Source organism: Aplidium turbinatum, chromosome 9 (genome assembly GCF_918807975.1).
Source record: "Aplidium turbinatum chromosome 9, kaAplTurb1.1, whole genome shotgun sequence".
Lineage (NCBI taxonomy): Eukaryota > Metazoa > Chordata > Ascidiacea > Aplousobranchia > Polyclinidae > Aplidium > Aplidium turbinatum.
This window is the reverse complement of record NC_137480.1, coordinates 26,599,696-26,621,288: the sequence shown is the minus strand read 5'-3', so window position 1 is coordinate 26,621,288 and position 21,593 is coordinate 26,599,696. Positions and strand designations below refer to the sequence as shown.

The 21,593-nt window shown below is 37.7% G+C and overlaps 1 protein-coding gene across 1 annotated transcript in view; it reads left to right on the top strand.

Moving 5' to 3' along the window:
• The first annotated feature begins 3,953 nt into the window (after positions 1-3,953).
• Positions 3,954-21,593, top strand: part of LOC145776889 (regulator of G-protein signaling 6-like) — a 35,611-nt gene continuing 17,971 nt past the window's right edge. The window contains exons 1-15 of the mRNA XM_082588107.1: positions 3,954-4,032; positions 4,647-4,714; positions 5,434-5,511; positions 6,115-6,313; positions 8,270-8,388; positions 9,361-9,412; positions 9,712-9,773; positions 10,326-10,402; positions 10,899-11,086; positions 11,662-11,728; positions 12,449-12,568; positions 12,813-13,016; positions 13,610-13,670; positions 14,090-14,244; positions 14,785-14,799. Coding sequence (XP_082444233.1) covers positions 3,954-4,032; positions 4,647-4,714; positions 5,434-5,511; positions 6,115-6,313; positions 8,270-8,388; positions 9,361-9,412; positions 9,712-9,773; positions 10,326-10,402; positions 10,899-11,086; positions 11,662-11,728; positions 12,449-12,568; positions 12,813-13,016; positions 13,610-13,670; positions 14,090-14,244; positions 14,785-14,799 — 1,544 coding nt within the window. The remainder of the gene's footprint in view (positions 4,033-4,646; positions 4,715-5,433; positions 5,512-6,114; positions 6,314-8,269; positions 8,389-9,360; positions 9,413-9,711; positions 9,774-10,325; positions 10,403-10,898; positions 11,087-11,661; positions 11,729-12,448; positions 12,569-12,812; positions 13,017-13,609; positions 13,671-14,089; positions 14,245-14,784; positions 14,800-21,593) is intronic.

Genomic DNA, 21,593 nt, shown 5'->3' with positions numbered 1-21,593 from the left:
TAAATTATTCAGTGACGTGATAGAACACCGTCTGCTGATAGTGAAAAAAAATGGAAAGTCTAAGGGAAGAGTTGATATTAAAAGGGAGCAGAGAATTTAAAGTCAAGTAGCAATTACAACGGTCTTAACGTTTCGGTCTAGCAACACGGTATGACGTCAGTCTCTCCCTATATCAGGGGTTCTTAACCTTATTTGTTTCGTTTACCCCTTGTCGAATGAAAAAAGTAAAATTTACCCCCACCGTTTTGGTGGCCCCTTGTGATGCATCGTGTCCAGTCAATCATGCGAAGAAATGCAAAACATCCTTTTATGTCTGGATTTACCTTGGCAAATATCAAAAACAAATTGTTTATTTGCCGAAGACACGATTGTTCTTGACGGGGTCCTGTGAAAAATAATTACTCAAAAGTCCTAAATAACTATGATAAAAGCACACAAGAATGTTTAAGTTTTTTTCTTTTATTAATAACTGACACGCAATTTCAACAGTCAATCAGTGAGACTTTTGTGCTTGCTTTCCACGAACAATTTTGGAGATTCTTGGAACAGTCGTTGAAAGAGCTACTCGCATGTCGTCTTTGGGAACTAAGCGAGATCGATGCTTTGTGTTAATAGTCAACAATGAAAAGAACCCTGCTTCACACAGATAAGTAGTTGGAAAAGGTATCATAACTTCAAATGCACGCTTAGTCAGCGTAGGAAACTCTTTGACTAATCACACCAAAACTTGGAAAAGTCACCATTGCACGATAAGAATATGGAACAAAGCGTTATTGAACATTGAAGATCATTCAATTCATCTTTGCAAAGATCATCGTCAGCAATACTTTCTAACTTGGCTTCGAAGGGATGAGTTATCCAAAGAGCAGTAGGCTACTGTTAAAACTTTCACCTTCGAAGTACCGTAACCGTCAAAGTTGTTTTTTAAGGCGGCAAGGTGCTGGCATATTTCGACTTCGAGGTCAGAAATCTCGTTGCGACTTCTACTGACTTTCCAAACATCAAATAATATGCGTGAATTCCTCATTCAACTCTTCTACTCCACAGATCTAATTTTGTCTGAAAGCCCTGAATTGTATCATGTACATATATAATGGTAACACTTTTTCCTTGTATTTGCATAATGAGCTGGTTCAAACTTGAAAAAATGTCTGTCAAGTACGCCAATAAATTTGTTGTCGCCAAAGTGCTTAACGGGGATTTGCGTTATCGAAAAAAAATCTCGATTTCACCATGTAGTTCGAAAACTCGAGACAAAACAAGACCCCGAGAGAGCCACCGAACTTCGGTGTGATAAAGGAGAACAGCATAAATTTGAATCAAAATCGAGTGCAACACTACCAGTTTTTTGATAACTGAAAAAATAAAGTTTGCTTTAATTTATGATTCAGTAAATTTACCCCCTCGGTAGGTGAAATTTACCCCCAGGGGGTAAATTTACCCCCGGTTAAGAACCCCTGCCCTATAGCTTACAGTACTTGAATAAACGACCAGCTGCACACACAGAAGCGCAAGAACAAGAAAAGATGGTTCGACTCCCGTGGTGTGGGTTTGAGCAACGCACTTCAAGGACAGCTTCTCTTTTGTTAATGGTATTTAGTGGATCGAGGGAATTAAAGGAAACATAACTACAATAAAAATGGAAACTCTGTCAGCGATGACTTGATGCAGAGGTAGCAATATTATCTATCAAACATCTCATCAGTCGAGATCCTGAGCTTGAAGTAGAATCGTTGGAGTTTAAAGAAGAGATATTAGAAGAGACTCCCTATTTTGATATTTAAAACACTGGTCGTCAAACTTTTCAGCACTAAAGAACGGTTTAGGGCAGGCATTGATTTTGAAGGTTTGATTTTGAATGTTTATCCTCGGACTGACAATGCCTTGATTGGTTATTCCTGATAGTTTCGCATACTTGTAGAGGCTCTTGACGCAGGGCCGGTTACCGAGATTGGCCGAGTGAAGTTTTTCGAGGCATTCTTTTGCGGGCCGGCCTTCAATAATACACAAATGTTTGGTACATGCAAATACATAAGACCTCTTCAATCACTGCAACGCTGAAGGCCCTGAGCTGGTTTTGCAGCAAAAAGCTGCTATAGTAGTTGGTGACACACGCAGTGGGTTTTCTATGTCCAGCCAATTTCGTTATTTTGTTTCGTTTGCTTATTTTTGAAGAAAGCTTCATGAAATTCTTTTTTTTACTTTGGGTATTTTATTTGCAGTAAACATTTAAGCCTCTTAATTATTGAAACTAAAATTGATATTTTAGCACTAGCCTTTTTGATCAAAACATTTTGCAATTTTTGGAGCGATTTTCCGCAACCAGTTGACAAGTTCCCACGAACTGGCAGTCTGGCACCGCCCGTGGCTCGGTGGTTGCCGATTTAAAAACAGGCACATCGCGATTTAACAACAACAAGAATGGTCAATGTTTCAGAGAGGCGCTGTGCTAAAAGATGGTCAAATTTTACTAAAAAGAAAACAAAATCTAGAAATTACCAAAACTCCGTGACAAAACTGATAACATAGACAAATAACACCTAACAACCAGACGGAATTTAACATAATAACGCGAAAATAAACGCGAAAATTACAAATGTTTTCGGCCATACTCATGCCAACTCTTTTCAAGTAACCAACTGACTGGTATTCTTCATAAATTGGAATTACAGAACTGATTTACATGCACAAAAATCGAATAAAGAAACGCAGAAGAATGAAACGGCAAAAGAGAGGGTTTTCGGCCATAACATCTGCAGAAAAACATTAAACCAGCGTAATAGATAACTGCTGTTCGATCCTCTGTTCCAACATATAGCTAATAATTTCGTCAATGTCATTAATCATCATAAGTGTGTCGCTTCGAAACTTATGAAACATTTGATTGCATTAGGAGACGCGACAGCCTATACCAAAACTTTAGATAAAACTATTTTAAGGGTCCGCAACCGCTTCGAAGGCACCAAAAGGAGTCCGCCAAAACAAAAAGTTTGAGAACCACTGACCTAAAACGAATCCAAAATACAACGCATAACCTGGAAACAGTATTTCAAGGGAAAAATTACATAAAAATAGGTTTTTAAAAATGATTCTACTTGAATAAGACCCTTCTGATGATCCATTAAAGGTGAAACAGGCTGTTAAATATTCAGATAGTAATTAATAACTATATTTGGTTTTTAAAAATGTATATCTTTCTGTTTTTCTTTCAATTTTTTCTGTAAATTCCAATAAGTGCATCGCTTTAAAACGTGTTAAACCACGACTTTCAAAATGTTGGATTCCCATAGGCTGCATGCGGCAGTGTCTGTTGATGTAAGCGGCTTAAAGAGAAAGCAATTGAATGGAAGAGCACTTAGCAAGATTGCTTTGTCTTTGATGCCGCGTTTCAGCAACCAACTAATCTTTGTTATTATCTCTATTAAACGTTTTATAACATTGAATCAACGTAAAATAAACAATTTTGTTACAGATGTAAATGAAAACAGCTGCTCCATGCATCTAGTAATCCATTATCATAGAGTTTTTAACGTCCTTTCACGAAGATGACATCTTTTATCTGTGGAATCGGATAAATTTATTTTACGACAAAAGTGGTTGTAAAGCTGCTGCAGCCAACCGAGAATGTTCAAAGCAGTGAATTGATTATTACGCAAGCGGCCTCGCTTGGAGGCTCCGTGTTTAGATGAAAGTGGTTCCTGTTATTGTGTGCTCATAGAAGGCAATGGAAGTTTTCAGCGAATTTCAATTTTGTGGTTATATAATTTTCTTAAAATGAAGTTGCGACTTTTTCAGTCTTGTCATGTAAATCAGATATAAAAACTTTCAAGTTTTTATGCCTTAAAGATAAAACTTCCATCGTAAGCGGGTTAGGTTTTCAAATGCAAACATAATAAGTTGACTGTAAAATTGTGGGGTGTCTTTCATCAGTGGAAGATTCGAGGAGCGAAAAGATGCCGAAAAGTTCAAAAGTGTGGGCAGAGTCCGCGTGGAAGAAAGCATTTGATGGAGTTCTCGCGCGTCCAGTGTTTGGTGGGTAATTCTTCTTCTTCTTCTTCGGCCCTTATTCCCACTTTAAAAGGCTTGTGGATGCGGATTACAGTCCTCCACATCACTCTGTAAGCAGCATCTTCTTTCTTCACTCTCACTATTTCCATATCTTCTGTCACACAGTCTCTCCATCTTCTTTCAGACTTCCTCGCTTTCTTTTACCAACTTCCAGTAATTTACATTTCCACATCTTCAGAAATTGGAATTATGAATTAAAAATATTTTTCTTTGCAATATTTTTTTTACAAAAGTCCACATGGAAGCTTTTCTGTTCTTTTGTTGTGCAATAGTTACATAGCGACTGACGTCCTTCAGAACCTCTCAACGTTTGCATCGTATCGTTCTTCTTTGAAGAATCGTGTTTGCTGTTTTCCAAGTGAATAAGCTGAAGATGCCGTTACTATAACACAATTGATTTAAAATAAATTACGATAACTGATTGGATTGCTGTACAAATGCAGCATTCGAGGAATGCAAAATAGCAGTTCAAAAAAATGCAAAAAGATTTGCAGCTAAAACAAATTGAAATTGATGCTTCATTGTCTTGTAACTTGAGCTTTGGCCATTTGTCTTGAAATTTTAATATTTTGTTCCAGCTGCAGATGGAAGTATTGTCTCCAGCGATGTGAACACGATCCAGGACGACCTGCTCGACATGCATATTGTAAGTGTTTTGAATTATTACTGTATCAGATTTATTGACGAAACCCAAAAACAACCAAACCTACCAGTTCTAGTGTTTTGCAACAAACAAATTCTGTCACAAGGAAAAAATAAAAATTTCAAACATTGCACTTTGACAATAAAACTCGCTCTTTCTTATGATCAATGTTTTTCACTTCGGAATATTTTTGAAAGGTACATAAGTTTCGAAAATCTTTGTCATTTTCTCGAGAGGCTCATAACCAAATTAGTATCCATTGAGTTTGATGCTAATTTCAAACACTCTGGCATCTTATCTGCTATCGCTAGCTAAGGAACCCAAACGAGTAGGTCAAAATTTTATTTTTTGAGAAATTAGATTCATGATTTATTCCGTTTTCTTTGAGGGAGCACGTGACAAAACGCCTCCCTCGACCCGCTACCGGCCACGAACGACATGAAAGAAACTTTTGAACAAATTTTAAGAATGATGAAATTATTTTAAGCAGATCTTCAAATAAATAAAACATGAGACAATGTTATTTACGTTGTTCATTTGTTTCGTTTGTTAGTTTGTCAGAAACCATGATAAATTATAAATAAGCTCAATTTCTGTCGAATTGCAGCGCCCAATTGTAACGTCACTGTGGCAGGTTCATGACGATTTAAAGTTTACCGTCATTTTATGTTTGATGACGTTTGAAGTGACGTCATCTTCAAATTTATTGGAATACTTTGCAGGAGGGTGAGGTATGCGTCACTGAAGCTGATTCCGAAATCCAGCTCCACTTCCCTCCGAGACAGAACGTCCTTGCTAAGGTAATGTTGTCATGGTGAACGTGATGGGACACTTTAACGACAAGTTCTCTCAATGGTGGCAGATTGACCAGATATAGATACAATGACAAGCACATTGCCTTGCGAGGATAATTTGGGCTCGGTACCAATGAGATACTCGGATCCTAAGTCAAGATGTTTCTAAGAAAAGGCATTACGGTATATGCCAAGAATGAGGGGTGGTTTCTTCAAGCTTCCGGGGCGCCTTGAGAGGTTACGGGCCCCTAAGATCATCCAGGCCAGGGTCCAAATATACTCCCTGGACCCTCCCTGCCAGCGCTACGGGCCTTTTCGTGCACTCATGTACAACTAGATTTGGGAATGCATTGAAACTGAAAGGAAACTCAGAGTACAGGTTTACGCGAACTGGCACCAACAAACGAACTCCCACCACCATGAGATTTTCAAATGAGGCAAGAAACAACTTTGCAAGAGATCGATATTGAGCTCCAGGACCGAGTGTGGTGAGAGTATGATCAGAAGGTTGTTGGTTCAACTCCAGATAAAAGCATTCATTTTGACATAATTTTTCTCATTGTTTTTTTTTTGCTGTCAATGCACAACCTGTTACTAAGAATATTCCAGATCAAGCAACTTGTACTGAAAATGCAACATCCCAAGACGGGAGTGAAAACACACACCCAAAACTTCCGTGGCATCATCACAGGAAGTTGTGAGTGTCCGGCCAGGAACGATTGCGCTTCTTCAGGCGTAGGAGGAGCCTTCAACACCCAAGCTCTGGTGGATTGGATGACAGAGAAGTTAAACATCCCAACTCCGAAAGGTGAGAGAGGAATAAAATTATTAATAAAAACAAGATGCAGCAGTTTCACATGGGTTTCCTATTTATTATTTTTTTGACTATTTGAATTTCGTAATATTTGTTTTGGTAAGCATGTATCTGTTTGAATGAGAGAGTGTAGACTCGACGACCTTTCACGCCTACACAGGGCTACGAGCGTTCGCACTCTCTTATTAGATGCACAGTTGCGCACTGTTTGTTTTGTTCATTGTTTTGTTTTGCGGACGAACAAATAATAAATGACTGACTGACAGACCGAAATACCATTTGATGGTTTATTTTTTAATTGCTTTATCTTTTCCTTTTATATGCGGTAGGCCTACCCTGTATTTTGTAATTAATAAACATAAAGTAATTTAAATTTTTAGTGCCTAGCATTTTTCTGCAGTTTGACCGAAAAACCAAGCACTTCTGTTGAACTTCTTTAAAGAGTTGAATTAATAACTTCCTAGAGTTGAAATTTTCTGCTACCGGTATTCAATTTTTTTGTCCATAATGACCTTGATATTTCCTATGTAGCGACATGCATTTTGAAAGGGATCAATAAATTAATAGATCTTCTCCTTGCGTTTGATTAATCTCCCAGTAGTGTTAAGGGCAGTGTCAATTTTGCTAGCGTAATTAATGGAATAATTTGTTACAAAGCCAAGCTTTGTGTTACGTATCGACAGTGTTGTACGTTGACGGCGTCAACTTTTTGTTGACGCTGAGGCTAGCGCCGTCAGTTTATTTTCTAGTTGACGGAAGTGATAGCGCCGTCAACTATTTTGCCGATTTTAAGCGTCAAGCACTATGCGTCATTTTTCGTTTGCATGGGAAATGTCGTTTCACAATGAGAGTTTCACAATGTATTCTGGCCAGCGCGACTCATCCGAATTACTCGCTTTCACGTTGGTTGGAATGGCTCCCTGGAATACAAGCGGAAAAAGTTCGCCAAATGGTGATCACCAGGGCCGGATTTAGATGATGGGGGGCCCGGGAGCACTTTTAGATCGGGGGGCCCCAGTACAAAAAATTTTTTTCGCTCCCACGGCGTCTACAGTAGCATTAACCAGCACTGCACAGCATTTTGCAGAAACTTTAAAGGTTGAAGAAAAACTAATAATAACACAAAATCACATTTTTTCACGTCGGGGGCCCTTCAAAACGGGGGCCCGAGCACCTGCACCTTCTACCCCCTCCTAAATCCGGGCTGGTGACCACTCATATCGTGAGCATTATGGGAGAACGAGGGATCAGAGAGAGAAAGCGAAAAATCAATGAATGTCATCGCGGTGGTTGAAGAAACTTTATTTCAAGAGCAATATGCCCCTGAAAAGAGCGATGTTGGTGCAGTGGACCTCGTTAAAATAAGATTATATAGGCTAAGCCATCACAGCACGCTTGGAACAGTGATAGGCTACCTTTCCTAGCAAAACGTTTTCAAGACTTGTTTTTGAAATACAACACACCAATACCATTCAGCGCTGCTGTGGAACGCATGTTTTCGTTTGGAAAGGACATTATGCGTCCCAAACGCAGCAGATTGTCAGACAAACGTTTTGAAATGCTTGTGTTTCTACAAAGAAATAACTAATAAACTAAAGCAGCTAATTACAATACAGTCTCAAAACATAAAACCTGCTCTATCTTTATTTATAGCTATTGTTAGCTTACACTTGGTTGAAATACTTCCGTTTTGTGAGACCCTGGCTAAAATAGCGCAAGAAATTAACGCTGACGCCGTCAATTTCTTTAAGAGCTGACGCTGACGCCGTAAAGTTTTTAGGCAATTAGCGCTGACGCTGACGCAGTCAATTTATTTCATTGACGCGTACAACACTGCGTATCGACGTATATCATTTTTAAATGGGAATTTTAAGAAGCATCGTTGTTTTTTTTGCAATTGAGTCATCAACGTGGATTCTTTACAATTTCCAACTCGATATTATGTTGTAGAAGCTTTTCACATAGCGGTGGTTCTTTGTAAAGTTGGTTTCATAATTCCTTGCAACACACCTTGGAGTATGAACACATTGAAGCTTGATGAGACGGAGGGAATGGTGCTGAGATTTCAGGTGTGTCAATAAATCATTCAACTTGCCAAGTTGCTCAAAGATTGATTAAATATGCTTAAGAAAATAGCGCACGATTGTGTTCGTATAATCGTTTACTGTATTCAGATCCCATTATGAGGATTATTAGTAACAAACCTGTCACAAAAGTTATCTGAGAAATTTTTTCTTCTTCTTTTTTTTTCTTCTTTTTCTTCTTCTTCTTCTTCTTCTTCTTTTTCTTCCGGGTTTATTCTCACTTCAAGTGGGGTCGCAGGGGGAGATTGCAGTCCTCCACATCACTCTGTCAGCAGCATCTTCCTCTTTCACTCTCACTATTTCCATATCTTCTTCCCCACAGTCTCTCCCTCTACTTCTCAGCCTTTCTCGCTTTCTTTACCAACTTCTAACTATCTGAAAAACAATACAAAAAATTCAACATATCTTAGAGTTGAATTTTCTATAAAATTTTCTAATAAGTTTATAATTTATGATATGCTATACTATATTTCCACAATTTATTCTAATTATTTTCATGCACGATGTCGGTAACGCATAGAATTCATTACAATGTATTATTATTATACAAAATAGCCTATATTATATGATATTATTATATCAAAATTTGAATAAGAACCTTCTAAAAACCGCACTGAAGGTGAAACAAGCTGTTGAGATTGCTTTGATAAAAGTGATTTCATTGGTTTAAATATTTTATTAACGACTTATACATTGCAATATTTCCATAATTTTATACTTATTTTATTAATTATTATTTATTTATTTATTATTATTTTTATTATTTTTAATTAAATAATATAATAATATTATTATTATAACTATTTATATTCTATATTAATTAATTATTTTATTTTAATAATCTTCAATCTTTTATTTCCAAACCAAAATTTCCGTCAATGTTTGAAACAGAAGTTGTTTGTTTCCAACATTTTTTAACTTCGTCAACGACATTAATTTTTATTCAATTTCATTCAGTCGCCATATTACTGGCCCACAGAGACTCTCACATCCAGTGAGACGGACCATGGTGAGATATAGTTGAGATTGGAATCGTTCTTCAAATAATTTGTTATTTGAAATTTTATCTGTCAACAATTTTCGACTTTTTGTTGGTTTAGCGACAAACTTCTTGCTGATTCTGAAACTGAAAATCCCATTTTCTAGTAAATGGAAACAAATAAATGGCGCCCATGTCGGAAGATTATTTTATGATTAAAATATCAACAAGTGTTTTGTGATGTCTGTCGAAAAGTTTAAAATTAAAGAGAAAATTAGGCAAGAAAACACAGTGTTAGATTTCAAAGAGAAACATTAATTTTGTTCCAGCTTGCTACTTGGTGGGGAGGCAAAACAATCCACGTGGGATCCAAATGGATGAATTCGAAGTGGTGAGAAAAATTACTGACCATATCTCTTTATGATTGTGAAATTTGTATTCATGTGGTTGGCTATGCAGACCATACAACGACATGTCACGTAACAATGAGTCAGCTTTCGGCTGGTGCAGTGAACCAGTGAAATATTTTGACAACATCTAGAAACTAATGGGACTGATAAACATCCTTAAATTTATAAATAAAAGAAAAGATAAAATAATATCAAAGGAATTTTATGAAGTTACAGCTGATCAAACACGGTTCCTCGGTTGGACAATAAGACGCGGAAGTATACACTTTGGCATTATTTTCCATTGAGCTAAATCTATTTCGTGGAACTATTTCCAGACACATGCAAGCGCAACGTTGACACTGCCCGCTGAGAGGTCTGTAGTTCGAAGACTTTACAAAGCAGTAGTCTCCACGAAACTATCAGGACTGTGCTACAGCAGGACTCAAAGAAAAATTTTTTGACTCGACAAACTTTTTGCAAGGGCTGTTTAGCATTTAGGTTTTTCCAGAATATCAATTACAGTATTGTCTTATACTGTTTCAACATTTCAGAAATATCTGGCAAAGATTCAACAAGCTTTAAGCCATCAATGGGAATTTATAGAAAAAACAGCCGCACTGAAGGAGAGGTTTGTCCTGTCAGCGAAACCGCTTAAAAATATTGATTTATATTTCTCATAAACAAACGAATTTAATTTTCGCTAGAATGGTCAATGCATTCGCAATTGAAACTTAAGAACTAAACTCTGCAACGAAAGCAAATAGATGGATTAAAAAAGCGATGGACAATTTGAAGCAGTGCAGCTCATTGCAAAGGTTAACGATCTATTGAACGGCAGCCAGTGGATGGTATAATTCGAAATCATCATTCACTCACTTTAAGTGAAACTTCAAACTTCACTTTGTCAACTTCGGTAATTGGGCTCGGGTCAATGGTTCGAACTCTGTGCAAGCATACTATGAGGTGCTGCTAGTATTAAGCTTCATAAAAGACTTTAATCATTATTTTAAAGATAAGTACGTAATCTCCCAGTCTAATCAAAGTGCATGCTGATCCACAGTAGGCTGTAAACTTGCAGAACTAATGTTCGTCGAATTATTTCAATTTCTGCGTTTTTTTTACAGTTTTATGAGCAAATGCTGTTTGTGCGATCAGTTCATAAAGTCTTGGCAGGAATATGGTCACTGGAGGGTGAACAGACCCCAGTGCTACTGCAAAAGTGCGAAGGCTAAAAATTTCTCAGACTGGCCAAAGAATTTGAGGGGTTTGAACAGAAAATTTTCTTCCTATGCCGAGCTGGAAAAACTACAAGGTAACAATAAATTCGTGGATAAATTTACTCAAACACAAAACCTAAGCTAGCCGTTTATTTTATTTGTTCAAAGTATGACCTATCGTTGAGACATGGATGTAGCAGCAGCGGGCCTCACAAATGACTTATAGTCTACTGCGCCAGTTTAACACTAAGACAAGAAAGTGTATTTGAATATATACTCGTCTGCAACTCGACAGAGCCTATGTCAAGTTTCTTCCATCACAGTACATCCCAGGATGCACCACTACAGACACAGACGTGCGTGAGGACTTACAATACAATGTTGATGCGTATGGCAATGACTCGGCGAGCAAACATGCATCATGACACCTGCTGGTGCATCTGAAGTCATTCAATATTTGATTGACGATGTAGGTTACTAAGGCCAGACAGTCAAAACAATCGATTAATTGAAGGACCAATCACAGTCGTTGAGGATACATGGGATAATAGCATGAGTTCTGAAAGGGGGCACGCAAGGAAAAAGACTTGAGGTCAAAAAGCATTGATCTTGTGATTACTTGCTGTCAGAAGCAAAGAATGTTCGACCAATTGTTTATTTTTTATTTCAGTAAAGAAAGAGAAAAAGAAAACTGGAAAGCAATCTCCTACGAAGATACTGATGGCGAGTTGCTCAAGGTAGGTGGGCTAACAATATGAATGTGACCGACAACGTGGCTGTGGCTAACAATATGAATGTGACCGACAACGTGGCTGTGGCTAACAATATGAGTGTGACCGACAATGTTGGTGTGGCTGACCATGTGGGTGTGTGAACGTGGGTGTGGCCAACAAGTGTAGATGGGGCTAATAATGTGGGTTTGGCCAACAACGTGAGTGTGGATGTGGCTAACAACGTGGGTGATGTGGGTGTGGCCAACAATGTGGGTGTGGCCAGCAATATGGGTGTGGCTAACAATATGGGTGTGAATGTGGGTGTGGTCAACAATGCGGGTGTGGTTAAGAATGTGTATGTGGCCAGCGGGTGTGGGCAACAATGCGGATGTAGCTAATAAGGTGGATGTGGCCAACAACGTGGGTGTGGTTAACAATGTGGGTGTAACCAACAAAGACAAACAACTGATTCATAATGTTAATTTTTAACAAAACAAAGTTTCAAACAAAAGTATATTAATAAAAACATATCAAGGACTTTTAAAGTACCGCTATTAGATATATTGTTCTGAAAAAGAAGATACATATACTAATTTGCACATTCGGGATTAAACGTTGCCCTAACAGCATTGAAAATATTCCTTGACGGAAAATATTCTGTTCCTTGTTTTGAGACTTAGCAATATCTCTACAGGTTAAGTTCAACGCAACTTGCTGAAAGCGATTGTTTGATAAATCTTTCAGAATTGCTTCAAATTGCACTGAAATGGAGGAAGCTGACCCGTTCCTCACCAAAGATGAAACGTATAAGAATCACTGGAGAACAGAATCAACCAGAAACTCTTGGCCGCTCCCCGCAAATCAGTCAGTTCTATTGTTTCTGTCTCATCGATTGTGAATAAATAAAGGAAAAAAACTTAGCAGAAATCTAAATTGTGATGCAATATAGTCTACAAATGTTTTCATACCGTTTTTGTGTTGCAATGTTTTGTTTTTCTTTGCTTTTTTGTCGTAATCCTTCCAGAAGTTCTTTCTCGTGGTTGCAAAAAAGGAAAAATGTAGATCTGCATTGTATATGTAGCAACAGAACTCCGTTCTTTTCTTTTAGAGAAACAGGTCCATACAAAATGCAATGTAAAATTTGGGGTCTCAACTTTGACGCTATGTTGCGCGACGACCTGGGTCGGTGGCTGTTCGAGCAACACCTGAAGAAAGAATACAGCGTCGAGAACCTCGCCTTCTACCGCGCATGCGTTGTGTTGAGAGGCGCCCCGGTCGCCAATGTGGAAAATATGTTGAGGACCATTTTTGAGTAAGTAATTATGACCAAATAAGCATTTCGCTAAGTGTTTTATTCATTGACTTATTTAACGAGTTAGAGGTATGCTATTTAACTATCATTATATCATTATCACTTACCAGTATCACTTATCATTTAACTATAACTATTTAACTATCATTAACTTAGGCTACTCGTTCTAGAAACGGTTCAATCCTAATGACGCAAATCATAGTAAGTCTAATGTACATAAACGTCATTGCAATGAAATAATAAAGAAAATATCACACTAAATTAGCAAATGTGAAGAAATGCACAGTTTGACAACTAAATATTTCTTCGTATGGATAATAACCGATGCGGCCTTTTGTAAAATACACGCTGAGCTCGTAAATTTTGTCAATATTCTTGTCCCGTTGTCGTGATGCTGTGTCCATCTTGATTTCATTGATTAGTCTTGTTCATAGTTCCTTCTCTTGTTCAAATGTTTAAATAAATATGGGACAAGTTAGCCTATTAAAAAAGTAGTAATAAAGTTTAACATCGTTTTTAAAGGAAAAGGAACAAAACTGATGTTAATAAATTATTTGATTCGTGACGTTTACAATGTTTTCCAAACTTTTCAGTGATTTTATTTCTCCAAATAGCAACACACCCATCAACATCGACACACAGACATTCAATCAGGTACAGCCAAGATGACATGCTGGAGAGGAATAAAAAACAAATTACAGTAAATGTAAAGTAAACTATACAGTCCTACAACAGCTTCTCTTGCTGCAGTAGTTTTAGTGTTGAGTTTAACAATCTTACGTTGTGTATGTTGTTGCAGAAATTGTGATTCGATCATTTTTCTTTATACATTCAAGAAAAATAACCGTCTTTGTTCAATATAATCAATAGTTTTTTGTTTTTTTTATCAAAAGCCTGAACTTTAAAATCCTTTGGCTAAGCTATCCTAATGTTTGGCGTGATCCGGCCCGGAGTCGACCCAAGCTTGGCAGACACACCTCAATCATTATATTGAAGAAGAAAATATAAACCCGGTGATTTTGTTTTACAATGAAACGCTCGAAACACAACAATGGGCAGCACTGTGCTTCCAGGTGAGGCAGGAGATCAAGAAAAGTAAGACGCGGTTCACGTTCGACATCGCGCTGGACCACATCTACATGCTGATGAGGAAGGACTCGTACAAGAGATTTCTCAATTCAAACATTTACAAAGAAGCTGTCGAGAGCGCTGTCAATCCAACCATTGTGTGAGTACAACTACGCCATGTGACGTCACAACACGCAGATGCTGCTTCGCGTTGCTGTGACGCTGGGATCTAACTTGAATATAAAATGATCTTTCTTTTTTCGATGATATGGACAGCGGACATGACGACGCAGAACAATCCATTTAGGCCTACAGCGGACACTTAACATTGCATCTACCTGGTGCTAAAGTTGCTATCTAAAAGTTGATGTCTTTAAATTTTTGAGAAGTTGTAAATATTTCATCGCAAATATAGCCTACATTGCACAAAGAAGAAATTATAGGTTTTATTTTGAAATTTACGGAATGAAAACCAATCAATCTATACGTCATTGAAAGTTGACAGTAATTTACCTCTGTATTGAATACTTCACCGCTTATAAAATTTTAAGCTATAACAGCTAAGAATCTTCACAGCAAATGCCTCGTAAAGTTTTCTTACTCAAAATATTCCTTTGTAACACATCATCAGCTGTAGGCTAGCGGGCTATTTAGGCCAAGCTCAATAACTTTGACGAGATTATATTTGTTTTATTTTCAGAAAGGAAAAGAAAAGGTAAGAAATGAAAATATTATTTATAGACCTAGTTTGCAATTTGCTGAATGTGCTTTTCTTGGCTTTGGGTCGTTCTCAATTTCAATGCCGTTGAGAAGACATTTTGGGCCTATAATGTTCTGCCTTTACTCACTAGTACACCTTGCTTGCTTACTGTTTCTTTTTAATAATTGTAAAATCCGTTTGCATGTGCGAAGTAACATAAATACACAACGGTTCATGCAATATCAATATGAGAATATAAATGAAAGGGACTCATGAATACTACAATCCTCCCCAAGTTGTAGATTTGGATTAAGGGGTATGCTTTTTATATAACGAGTACGATAAATTATAGTTGTCACAAATTTTCAGTCTGATGATAACAAAACGTTGCTTACTCGAATTACAGTTTTACACAGAACAAGAATTAATCAAACATAGCCTACTTGTCATCAATCTGTACAAAGGTCATTTGTGACTGGTTTGAAGAATGAAGAGTTTCTTGTGACCACATGAGATCCTTTTTTTGCAGTGATCATCGAACCATTTATGTTGGTCACTTTGTAAGGACGCAATCCATAAGGGAGTGATAGTTTACTTTCTCTTTTAACTTTCAACAAAACCAAGTCACCAATTGAAATATCACAATTTTTAGCATGTGTACGTTTGTCTGCATATTTTTTCATTTTACATTTTGCACGAGTGTCTTTCTCTCTCAACGATTGGTCATTTACAGTAGTGAGAGATTGAGGAATAGTAATATTAGCTTTCCTCCCAAACAAGAGTTCTGCGGGACTCGTTCTGGTCGTGCAGTGTGGCGTAGCTCGATAATTTCTCAAAAAGTTATTCAAGTCAGATTGCCATGAATTGTGTTGAACATTTGAAATGCGAACAGATTTGTTAAGTGTTTTCATGAAGCGTTCAGCTTCGCTGTTGCTTTTCGGCCACAAAGGAGTTATCTTTCGATGTTTGAAACCTAAACGTTGGGCAAATTGCTTAAAATCGTAACTATTGAATGGCGGGCCATTATCTGATTTAAGCACAAGTGGAATTCCAAACATTGAGAAAATTTTGTCAACTACCGGTATCACAGATGAAGCTTTGGTAGAATTGACAATTTCTACAACAGGAAATCGCGAGTACTCATCGACAATTACTAGCAAGTATTTACCAGTGTTATACGGTCCAGAAAAATCAATACACAGTTCAGTCCATGGTGCGTTAGGCAATGGTGACATTTTTAATGGTTCAACAGTGTTTTTAACGGTTGCAGCTTGGCAATAAATGCAATTTTTAACAGCGTTTTCAACAGTTTTGTCAATGCCAGGAAACCAAACTTTTTCTCGAATCAATGCTTTTGTTTTTACGATGCCTTGATGTCCTTGGTGTGCAAGAGTTACGGCTTGTTTTTCTAACACTCGCGGCATAACGATTTTGTTCTGTTTAAGAATTAAATCAGAGTTTGTTAATGTCAGCTCGTTCCTGATAGGAATGTATGGCTTGATGTCTTGATCTGGGTTCTGCATAGCAGATTTCCATGCGTTGCTTTTGATGATGTTGATGATTTTCTGCATTGTGTCGTCACCTTTGACAGCATTTGTGACATCATCAATTGTCATTGCTAGTGGAATTGCTGATTGAGAAATAAAGTTCACATATTGTTCAGTCGCATCACACAATTGAGTGCAATGTGTACTTCCCACGGGATGTCGAGACATGTAATCAGCAGGGTTGTCTTTTCCTGGTTTATACGTCACAACGAAATTGTAGGGTTGCAATCTTAGATTCCAACGCTCAATTCTTGCTGGGGGCTTGGATGATGCATTTCTGAATATGAGTTCTAATGGCTTGTGATCTGTAATCAAATTGAAGGGTTTTTGCATGCCATATAGATACAGATGAAAATGTTCACAGCCCCAAACAATTGCTAGTGCTTCTCTTTCAGTTTGAGAATATCTTTGTTCGACAGGGGTGAGAACTTTACTTGCATATGCAACAATCCGGGCAGGTTCATTAACATTGCTACGTTGAGTGAGAATGGCTCCAAGTCCTACGGGACTGGCATCTACGATAAGCTCTGTTTCTTTGTTCAGGTCAAAGTATGTTAAGACTTCATTCCCTGTCAGGCTGTCTTTGAGAGCTTGTATTGCGTCATCATGCACAGCAGTCCATTTCCACTCTGTGTTCTGATGTGTTAACTCTCGCAACGGTTGAGTGATTGTTGAAAAGTTTCTGATTGTTCTTGCACAATAGTTTGCTAATCCCAGTAGACTTCGCACTTCACCGACTGATTTTGGCGTTGCAGCATTCTTTATAGCATTTATTTTGGTGTCTTGTGCAGAAATGCCTTTGTCAGAAAATGTGTATCCATAAAATTCCAATTTTGTTTTGTTAAATTCACATTTTCTTTTGTTCAGAGTGAGATTCTTTTCTCGCAATCGTTGCAATAGAGCATCAAGATTCTTGTTGTGGTCTGCTTCAGTCTTTCCATAGACAATGATGTCATCGCTAATGTTGAGTGTACCGGGTAAGCCATCGAGTGCTTGCTGAATGGTTTTTTGAAAAAGTTCGGCTGCTGAACTCACACCAAAGTTTAAACGTTTGTAGCGATATAACCCATTATGAGTTGAGAATGTTGTTATGTATCTGCTGTCATCATCCAACTCAATTTGGTGATATCCTTTGTTCAGATCTAGCTTTGAAAACATTTTGGCTCCATTTAGTGCATGAATAAGGTCATCCACAGTTGGGCAGATGTGTCTTTCACGATGTATAGCCTTGTTTGGCATTCTCATGTCCACACAGATTCTTACTTCTTCTGGGTTGTTTGGTTTTGGTGGTGTGACAATGGGAGATACCCACGGTGTTGGACCATTGACTTTTTCAATTATATCATGGTCTTCCAAGTATTTCAGTTCTGTGTTGACTTTTTTCCGAATGTGAAATGGTATTCGCCTGTGTGGGATAGCTGTAGGTATCACTGATTTGTCAATGTGGAGTTTGGCTTTGAAGTCTTTGAGTTTGCCTATGCCTTGAAAACGGTCAGCATATTTGTTAATGATGCTAGAATTTGTACCAGTGACAGTTTGATTGATTATGTGCAACAGGTTTAGATTAACAGCACTGTTGTAGCTCAACAAACAGCCATGTGTTCCTTCCACTACATAAAATGTGGCATAAGTTGATTTATTTTTTGTCTTTATGTCAGCATGACATTTGCCAAGTAGTTTCATTGGCTTGCAAGAACCATATGTAAAAATTTTAACATTGGTTTTGAAAAGTTTGCATTGTATTTTGTTGAAGTTTTCTTCATCAATGAGATTAGCTGATGATCCAGAATCAAGCAAAAATTTGATGTTTTTTCCATTGATGTTTAGATTTGCAGTAGGATTCTTTTCTGAATTTATTCTACATACATAAGCAATTTCTTCATTAGAATCTGATTTGTCATTACTGCTTTGCTGTTCAGATGTAGCTCTAACATTTCTTTGATATTGTTTTTGTTTAGTTAAACAGCATTTTTCAAAATGATTTGGTTTTCCACAATTTCTGCAAGTCTTTCCAAATGCAGGGCATGACCGCCTTCCCTTAGCATGAGGATAACTGCCACTGCAAAAATAGCACTTGCTGATGCTTGTTGACTGTCTGAGTTGTGTTGGCCTAGTAGGTTTTGGCTTGAATGAATGCTGTTTATTTGTTGAGAGTTTGTGCATTTTGTTGATCGATTGTGATTGACTGTGAGCCTGTTGTTCAAGATGTTCTGTTTGCTGTCGTGAAGTTTCAAGGGTTTTTCCCATTTCAAGCAAATTTGTTAGATTCAGATTTTTTGCTTCTAGAGCTCTGGTACGCAGTTTTTTGTCAGAAGTTTTGCTGATGATTTGCCTTTTAATTTCTTTGTCAATTTCGCCACCAAAATCACAAGTTTGAGCCTTTTTTCTAAGTCTGGCGTAAAACTGATTGATGGTTTCATCTGGCAGTTGTGCCATTTCACGAAATTGCAGCACTTCATAGTCAATGTTTATCTGAGGCTTGAAGTAGTTACTGATGGCTTGTTTGGCAGCCTCATAATCATTTTCATTACCAGTGTTAGGTAAAGTTATAAAGATGTCGAACAGCCATTCTCCTGCATAGTGCAGTAGAGATGCTCGTTTGATTTTATCTTCTTTAATTTTATTGACAATAAAGAAGTTTTCTAAACGACAAACCCACTTGTTCCACCGTTGTCCAGTTGATGAAGGATCACCCTCTTCAAAAGATGGAAATGCTTGCGAAAGACCAGTCATCTTGCTGTCTTACGTTGATGTGTTTACGTGGTTTCTGATACTCTACTCGTCGCCAGTTATAATGTTCTGCCTTTACTCACTAGTACACCTTGCTTGCTTACTGTTTCTTTTTAATAATTGTAAAATCCGTTTGCATGTGCGAAGTAACATAAATACACAACGGTTCATGCAATATCAATATGAGAATATAAATGAAAGGGACTCATGAATACTACAGGGCCCAGTACCAATGTGATTTTTGGCCCTAAACCAATATTTTTATAAGAAAAACGGGTTCAAAGAATGCGCTGTGGTTTCTTCATGTTTTCGGGCCCCTTGAAAATATTCCGGGCCCCTAAAATTATCCGGGCCAGGGTCCAAAAGTACCCCTGCATCCCCTGTCAACGCGACTGCTCGAGTCAATTGTGTCGTCGAATGTTACGTTTCATGTTCAGCTACCAAAACCATCGCAAGATCGAGTAAGCTGAAAATATTTTGGCTCTTACTGACAACACATTGGAAAACGCAAAAATATTTTTTAATTTGGCAAAAGTTTAATGGGGCATTTCACAATATGCCAATCAAATGAAATGCATTGTTTCGACACTATGTCCTTTGTTAGCTGCTCTTGCATGAACAATGCTGGCTAGGCTAGTACGGTATAGGTTATGCATTGTCCTCTCCAGGCCCGTAACTAGCTTGGAGCACTAAGGGGGGCAAAAAGTATTCTAAAGGGGGCCCAACTTTTACCTTCCGTATCATGTATTTGTACACAATGTGGGTAAGATTTACGCAAAAAAATTAATCGTAATAGGCTACAGCGTTTACATTAGCATAGATTATCATAGAAACAGCAGCGTGAGCTGGCATCATAGAGTGAATTAACTTACATGCTGTAGCTTGAACAGTTATTATAATGACGACAGCATAGAAATTGAGAAGCAAAATCATTTTTAAAACATCCGATGATCCGACCATCAACTAGTGATAAAATCGTAAAAATTGGCATAGAAACCGCAGCAAAATTTAAGATTTTGTAGTTGATTCTTTTATTAGTTATTCCATTGCCTTTCATAAACTTTGAGTTCGTTTCAGTTTATTTACATTTTCCTCTAATGCGCTGCATAAATCACACAAAATATATTAGGCCTATAGGCCTACATAGAAAATAAGCGTTTGTTGTTTGTTTGAACTATGATATAATAGGGTTGCAGCCGCTGCACCAGTCACTCATCGTTTTGTAAATAATTGTACAATGCACCTAATTTTTTCTAGTGCAGAATCAACAATCATCTCTTCAAGATGAATCCTTTAATGATAATAGTGAGAATCTATTTCACACCATCAGTGAAATGTGTCCTCGCCATAGATAGGTTAGGTCCTACCTTAACAGAAGGCATGGATGGACTTCACTGAATCTATTAACAAAAACGTCCACGTCTATTTTCTCGGTCATTTCCTTTTCAAACGCCAACAGAACCAAGTTCGTTTGGAGCATAGACCTGCGTGTAGGTTTGTCTATCCGAGATAAGACCGAGAAGCCACTCTCACAAACCGCACTACTGGACCCGAATGATGCCACAGTAGCGGCAAGCTTATATAGCCTACATTCAGGAATGCCAGTCGTTGATTGTACATTTCTTTGAGTAGGCTACACTGTAAACGAAAAAGGCTCGAAAAAGAACCTATAAGGGAGCTACTGCGAATGGGGTTCTTTTTAAAAAAAGAACCCTTTATGGGGTTCTTGAAAGAACCTATAAGGGAGCTACTGCGAATGGGGTTCTTTTTAAGAAAAGAACCCTTTAGGGGGTTCTTGAAAGAACCTATAAGGGAGCTACTGCGAATGGGGTTCTTTTTAAGAAAAGAACCCTTTAGGAGGTTCTTGAAAGAACCTATAAGGGAGCTACTGCGAATGGGGTTCTTTTTAAGAAAAGAACCCTTTATGGGGTTCTTGAAAGAACCTATAAGGGAGCTACTGCGAATGGGGTTCTTTTTAAGAAAAGAACCCTTTAGGGGGTTCTTGAAAGAACCTATAAGGGAGCTACTGCGAATGGGGTTCTTTTTAAGAAAAGAACCCTTTAGGAGGTTCTTGAAAGAACCTATAAGGGAGCTACTGCGAATGGGGTTCTTTTTAAGAAAAGAACCCTTTTGGGGGTTCTTGAAAGAACCTATAAGGGAGCTACTGCGAATGGGGTTCTTTTTAAGAAAAGAACCCTTTAGGGGGTTCTTGAAAGAACCAATACAGGGTTCTTTCAATAACCCCCAAAGGTTTTTTTTTCTTAAAAAGAACCTTTTTGAGGTACTATCATGAACCTTCTGAACGTTCGATAAAATACCTTTCAGGTTTTTTTCTTATTTAGTACCTTTTTGAGGTACTATTATGAACCTTTGATAAAATACCTTTCAGGGTTTTTTTCTTATTTAGTACCTTTTTGAGGTACTATTATGAGCCTTCTGAACGTTCGATAAAATACCTTTCAGGTTTGTTTTCTTATTTAGTACCTTTTTGAGGTACTATTATGAACCTTCTGAAGGTTCGATAAAATACCT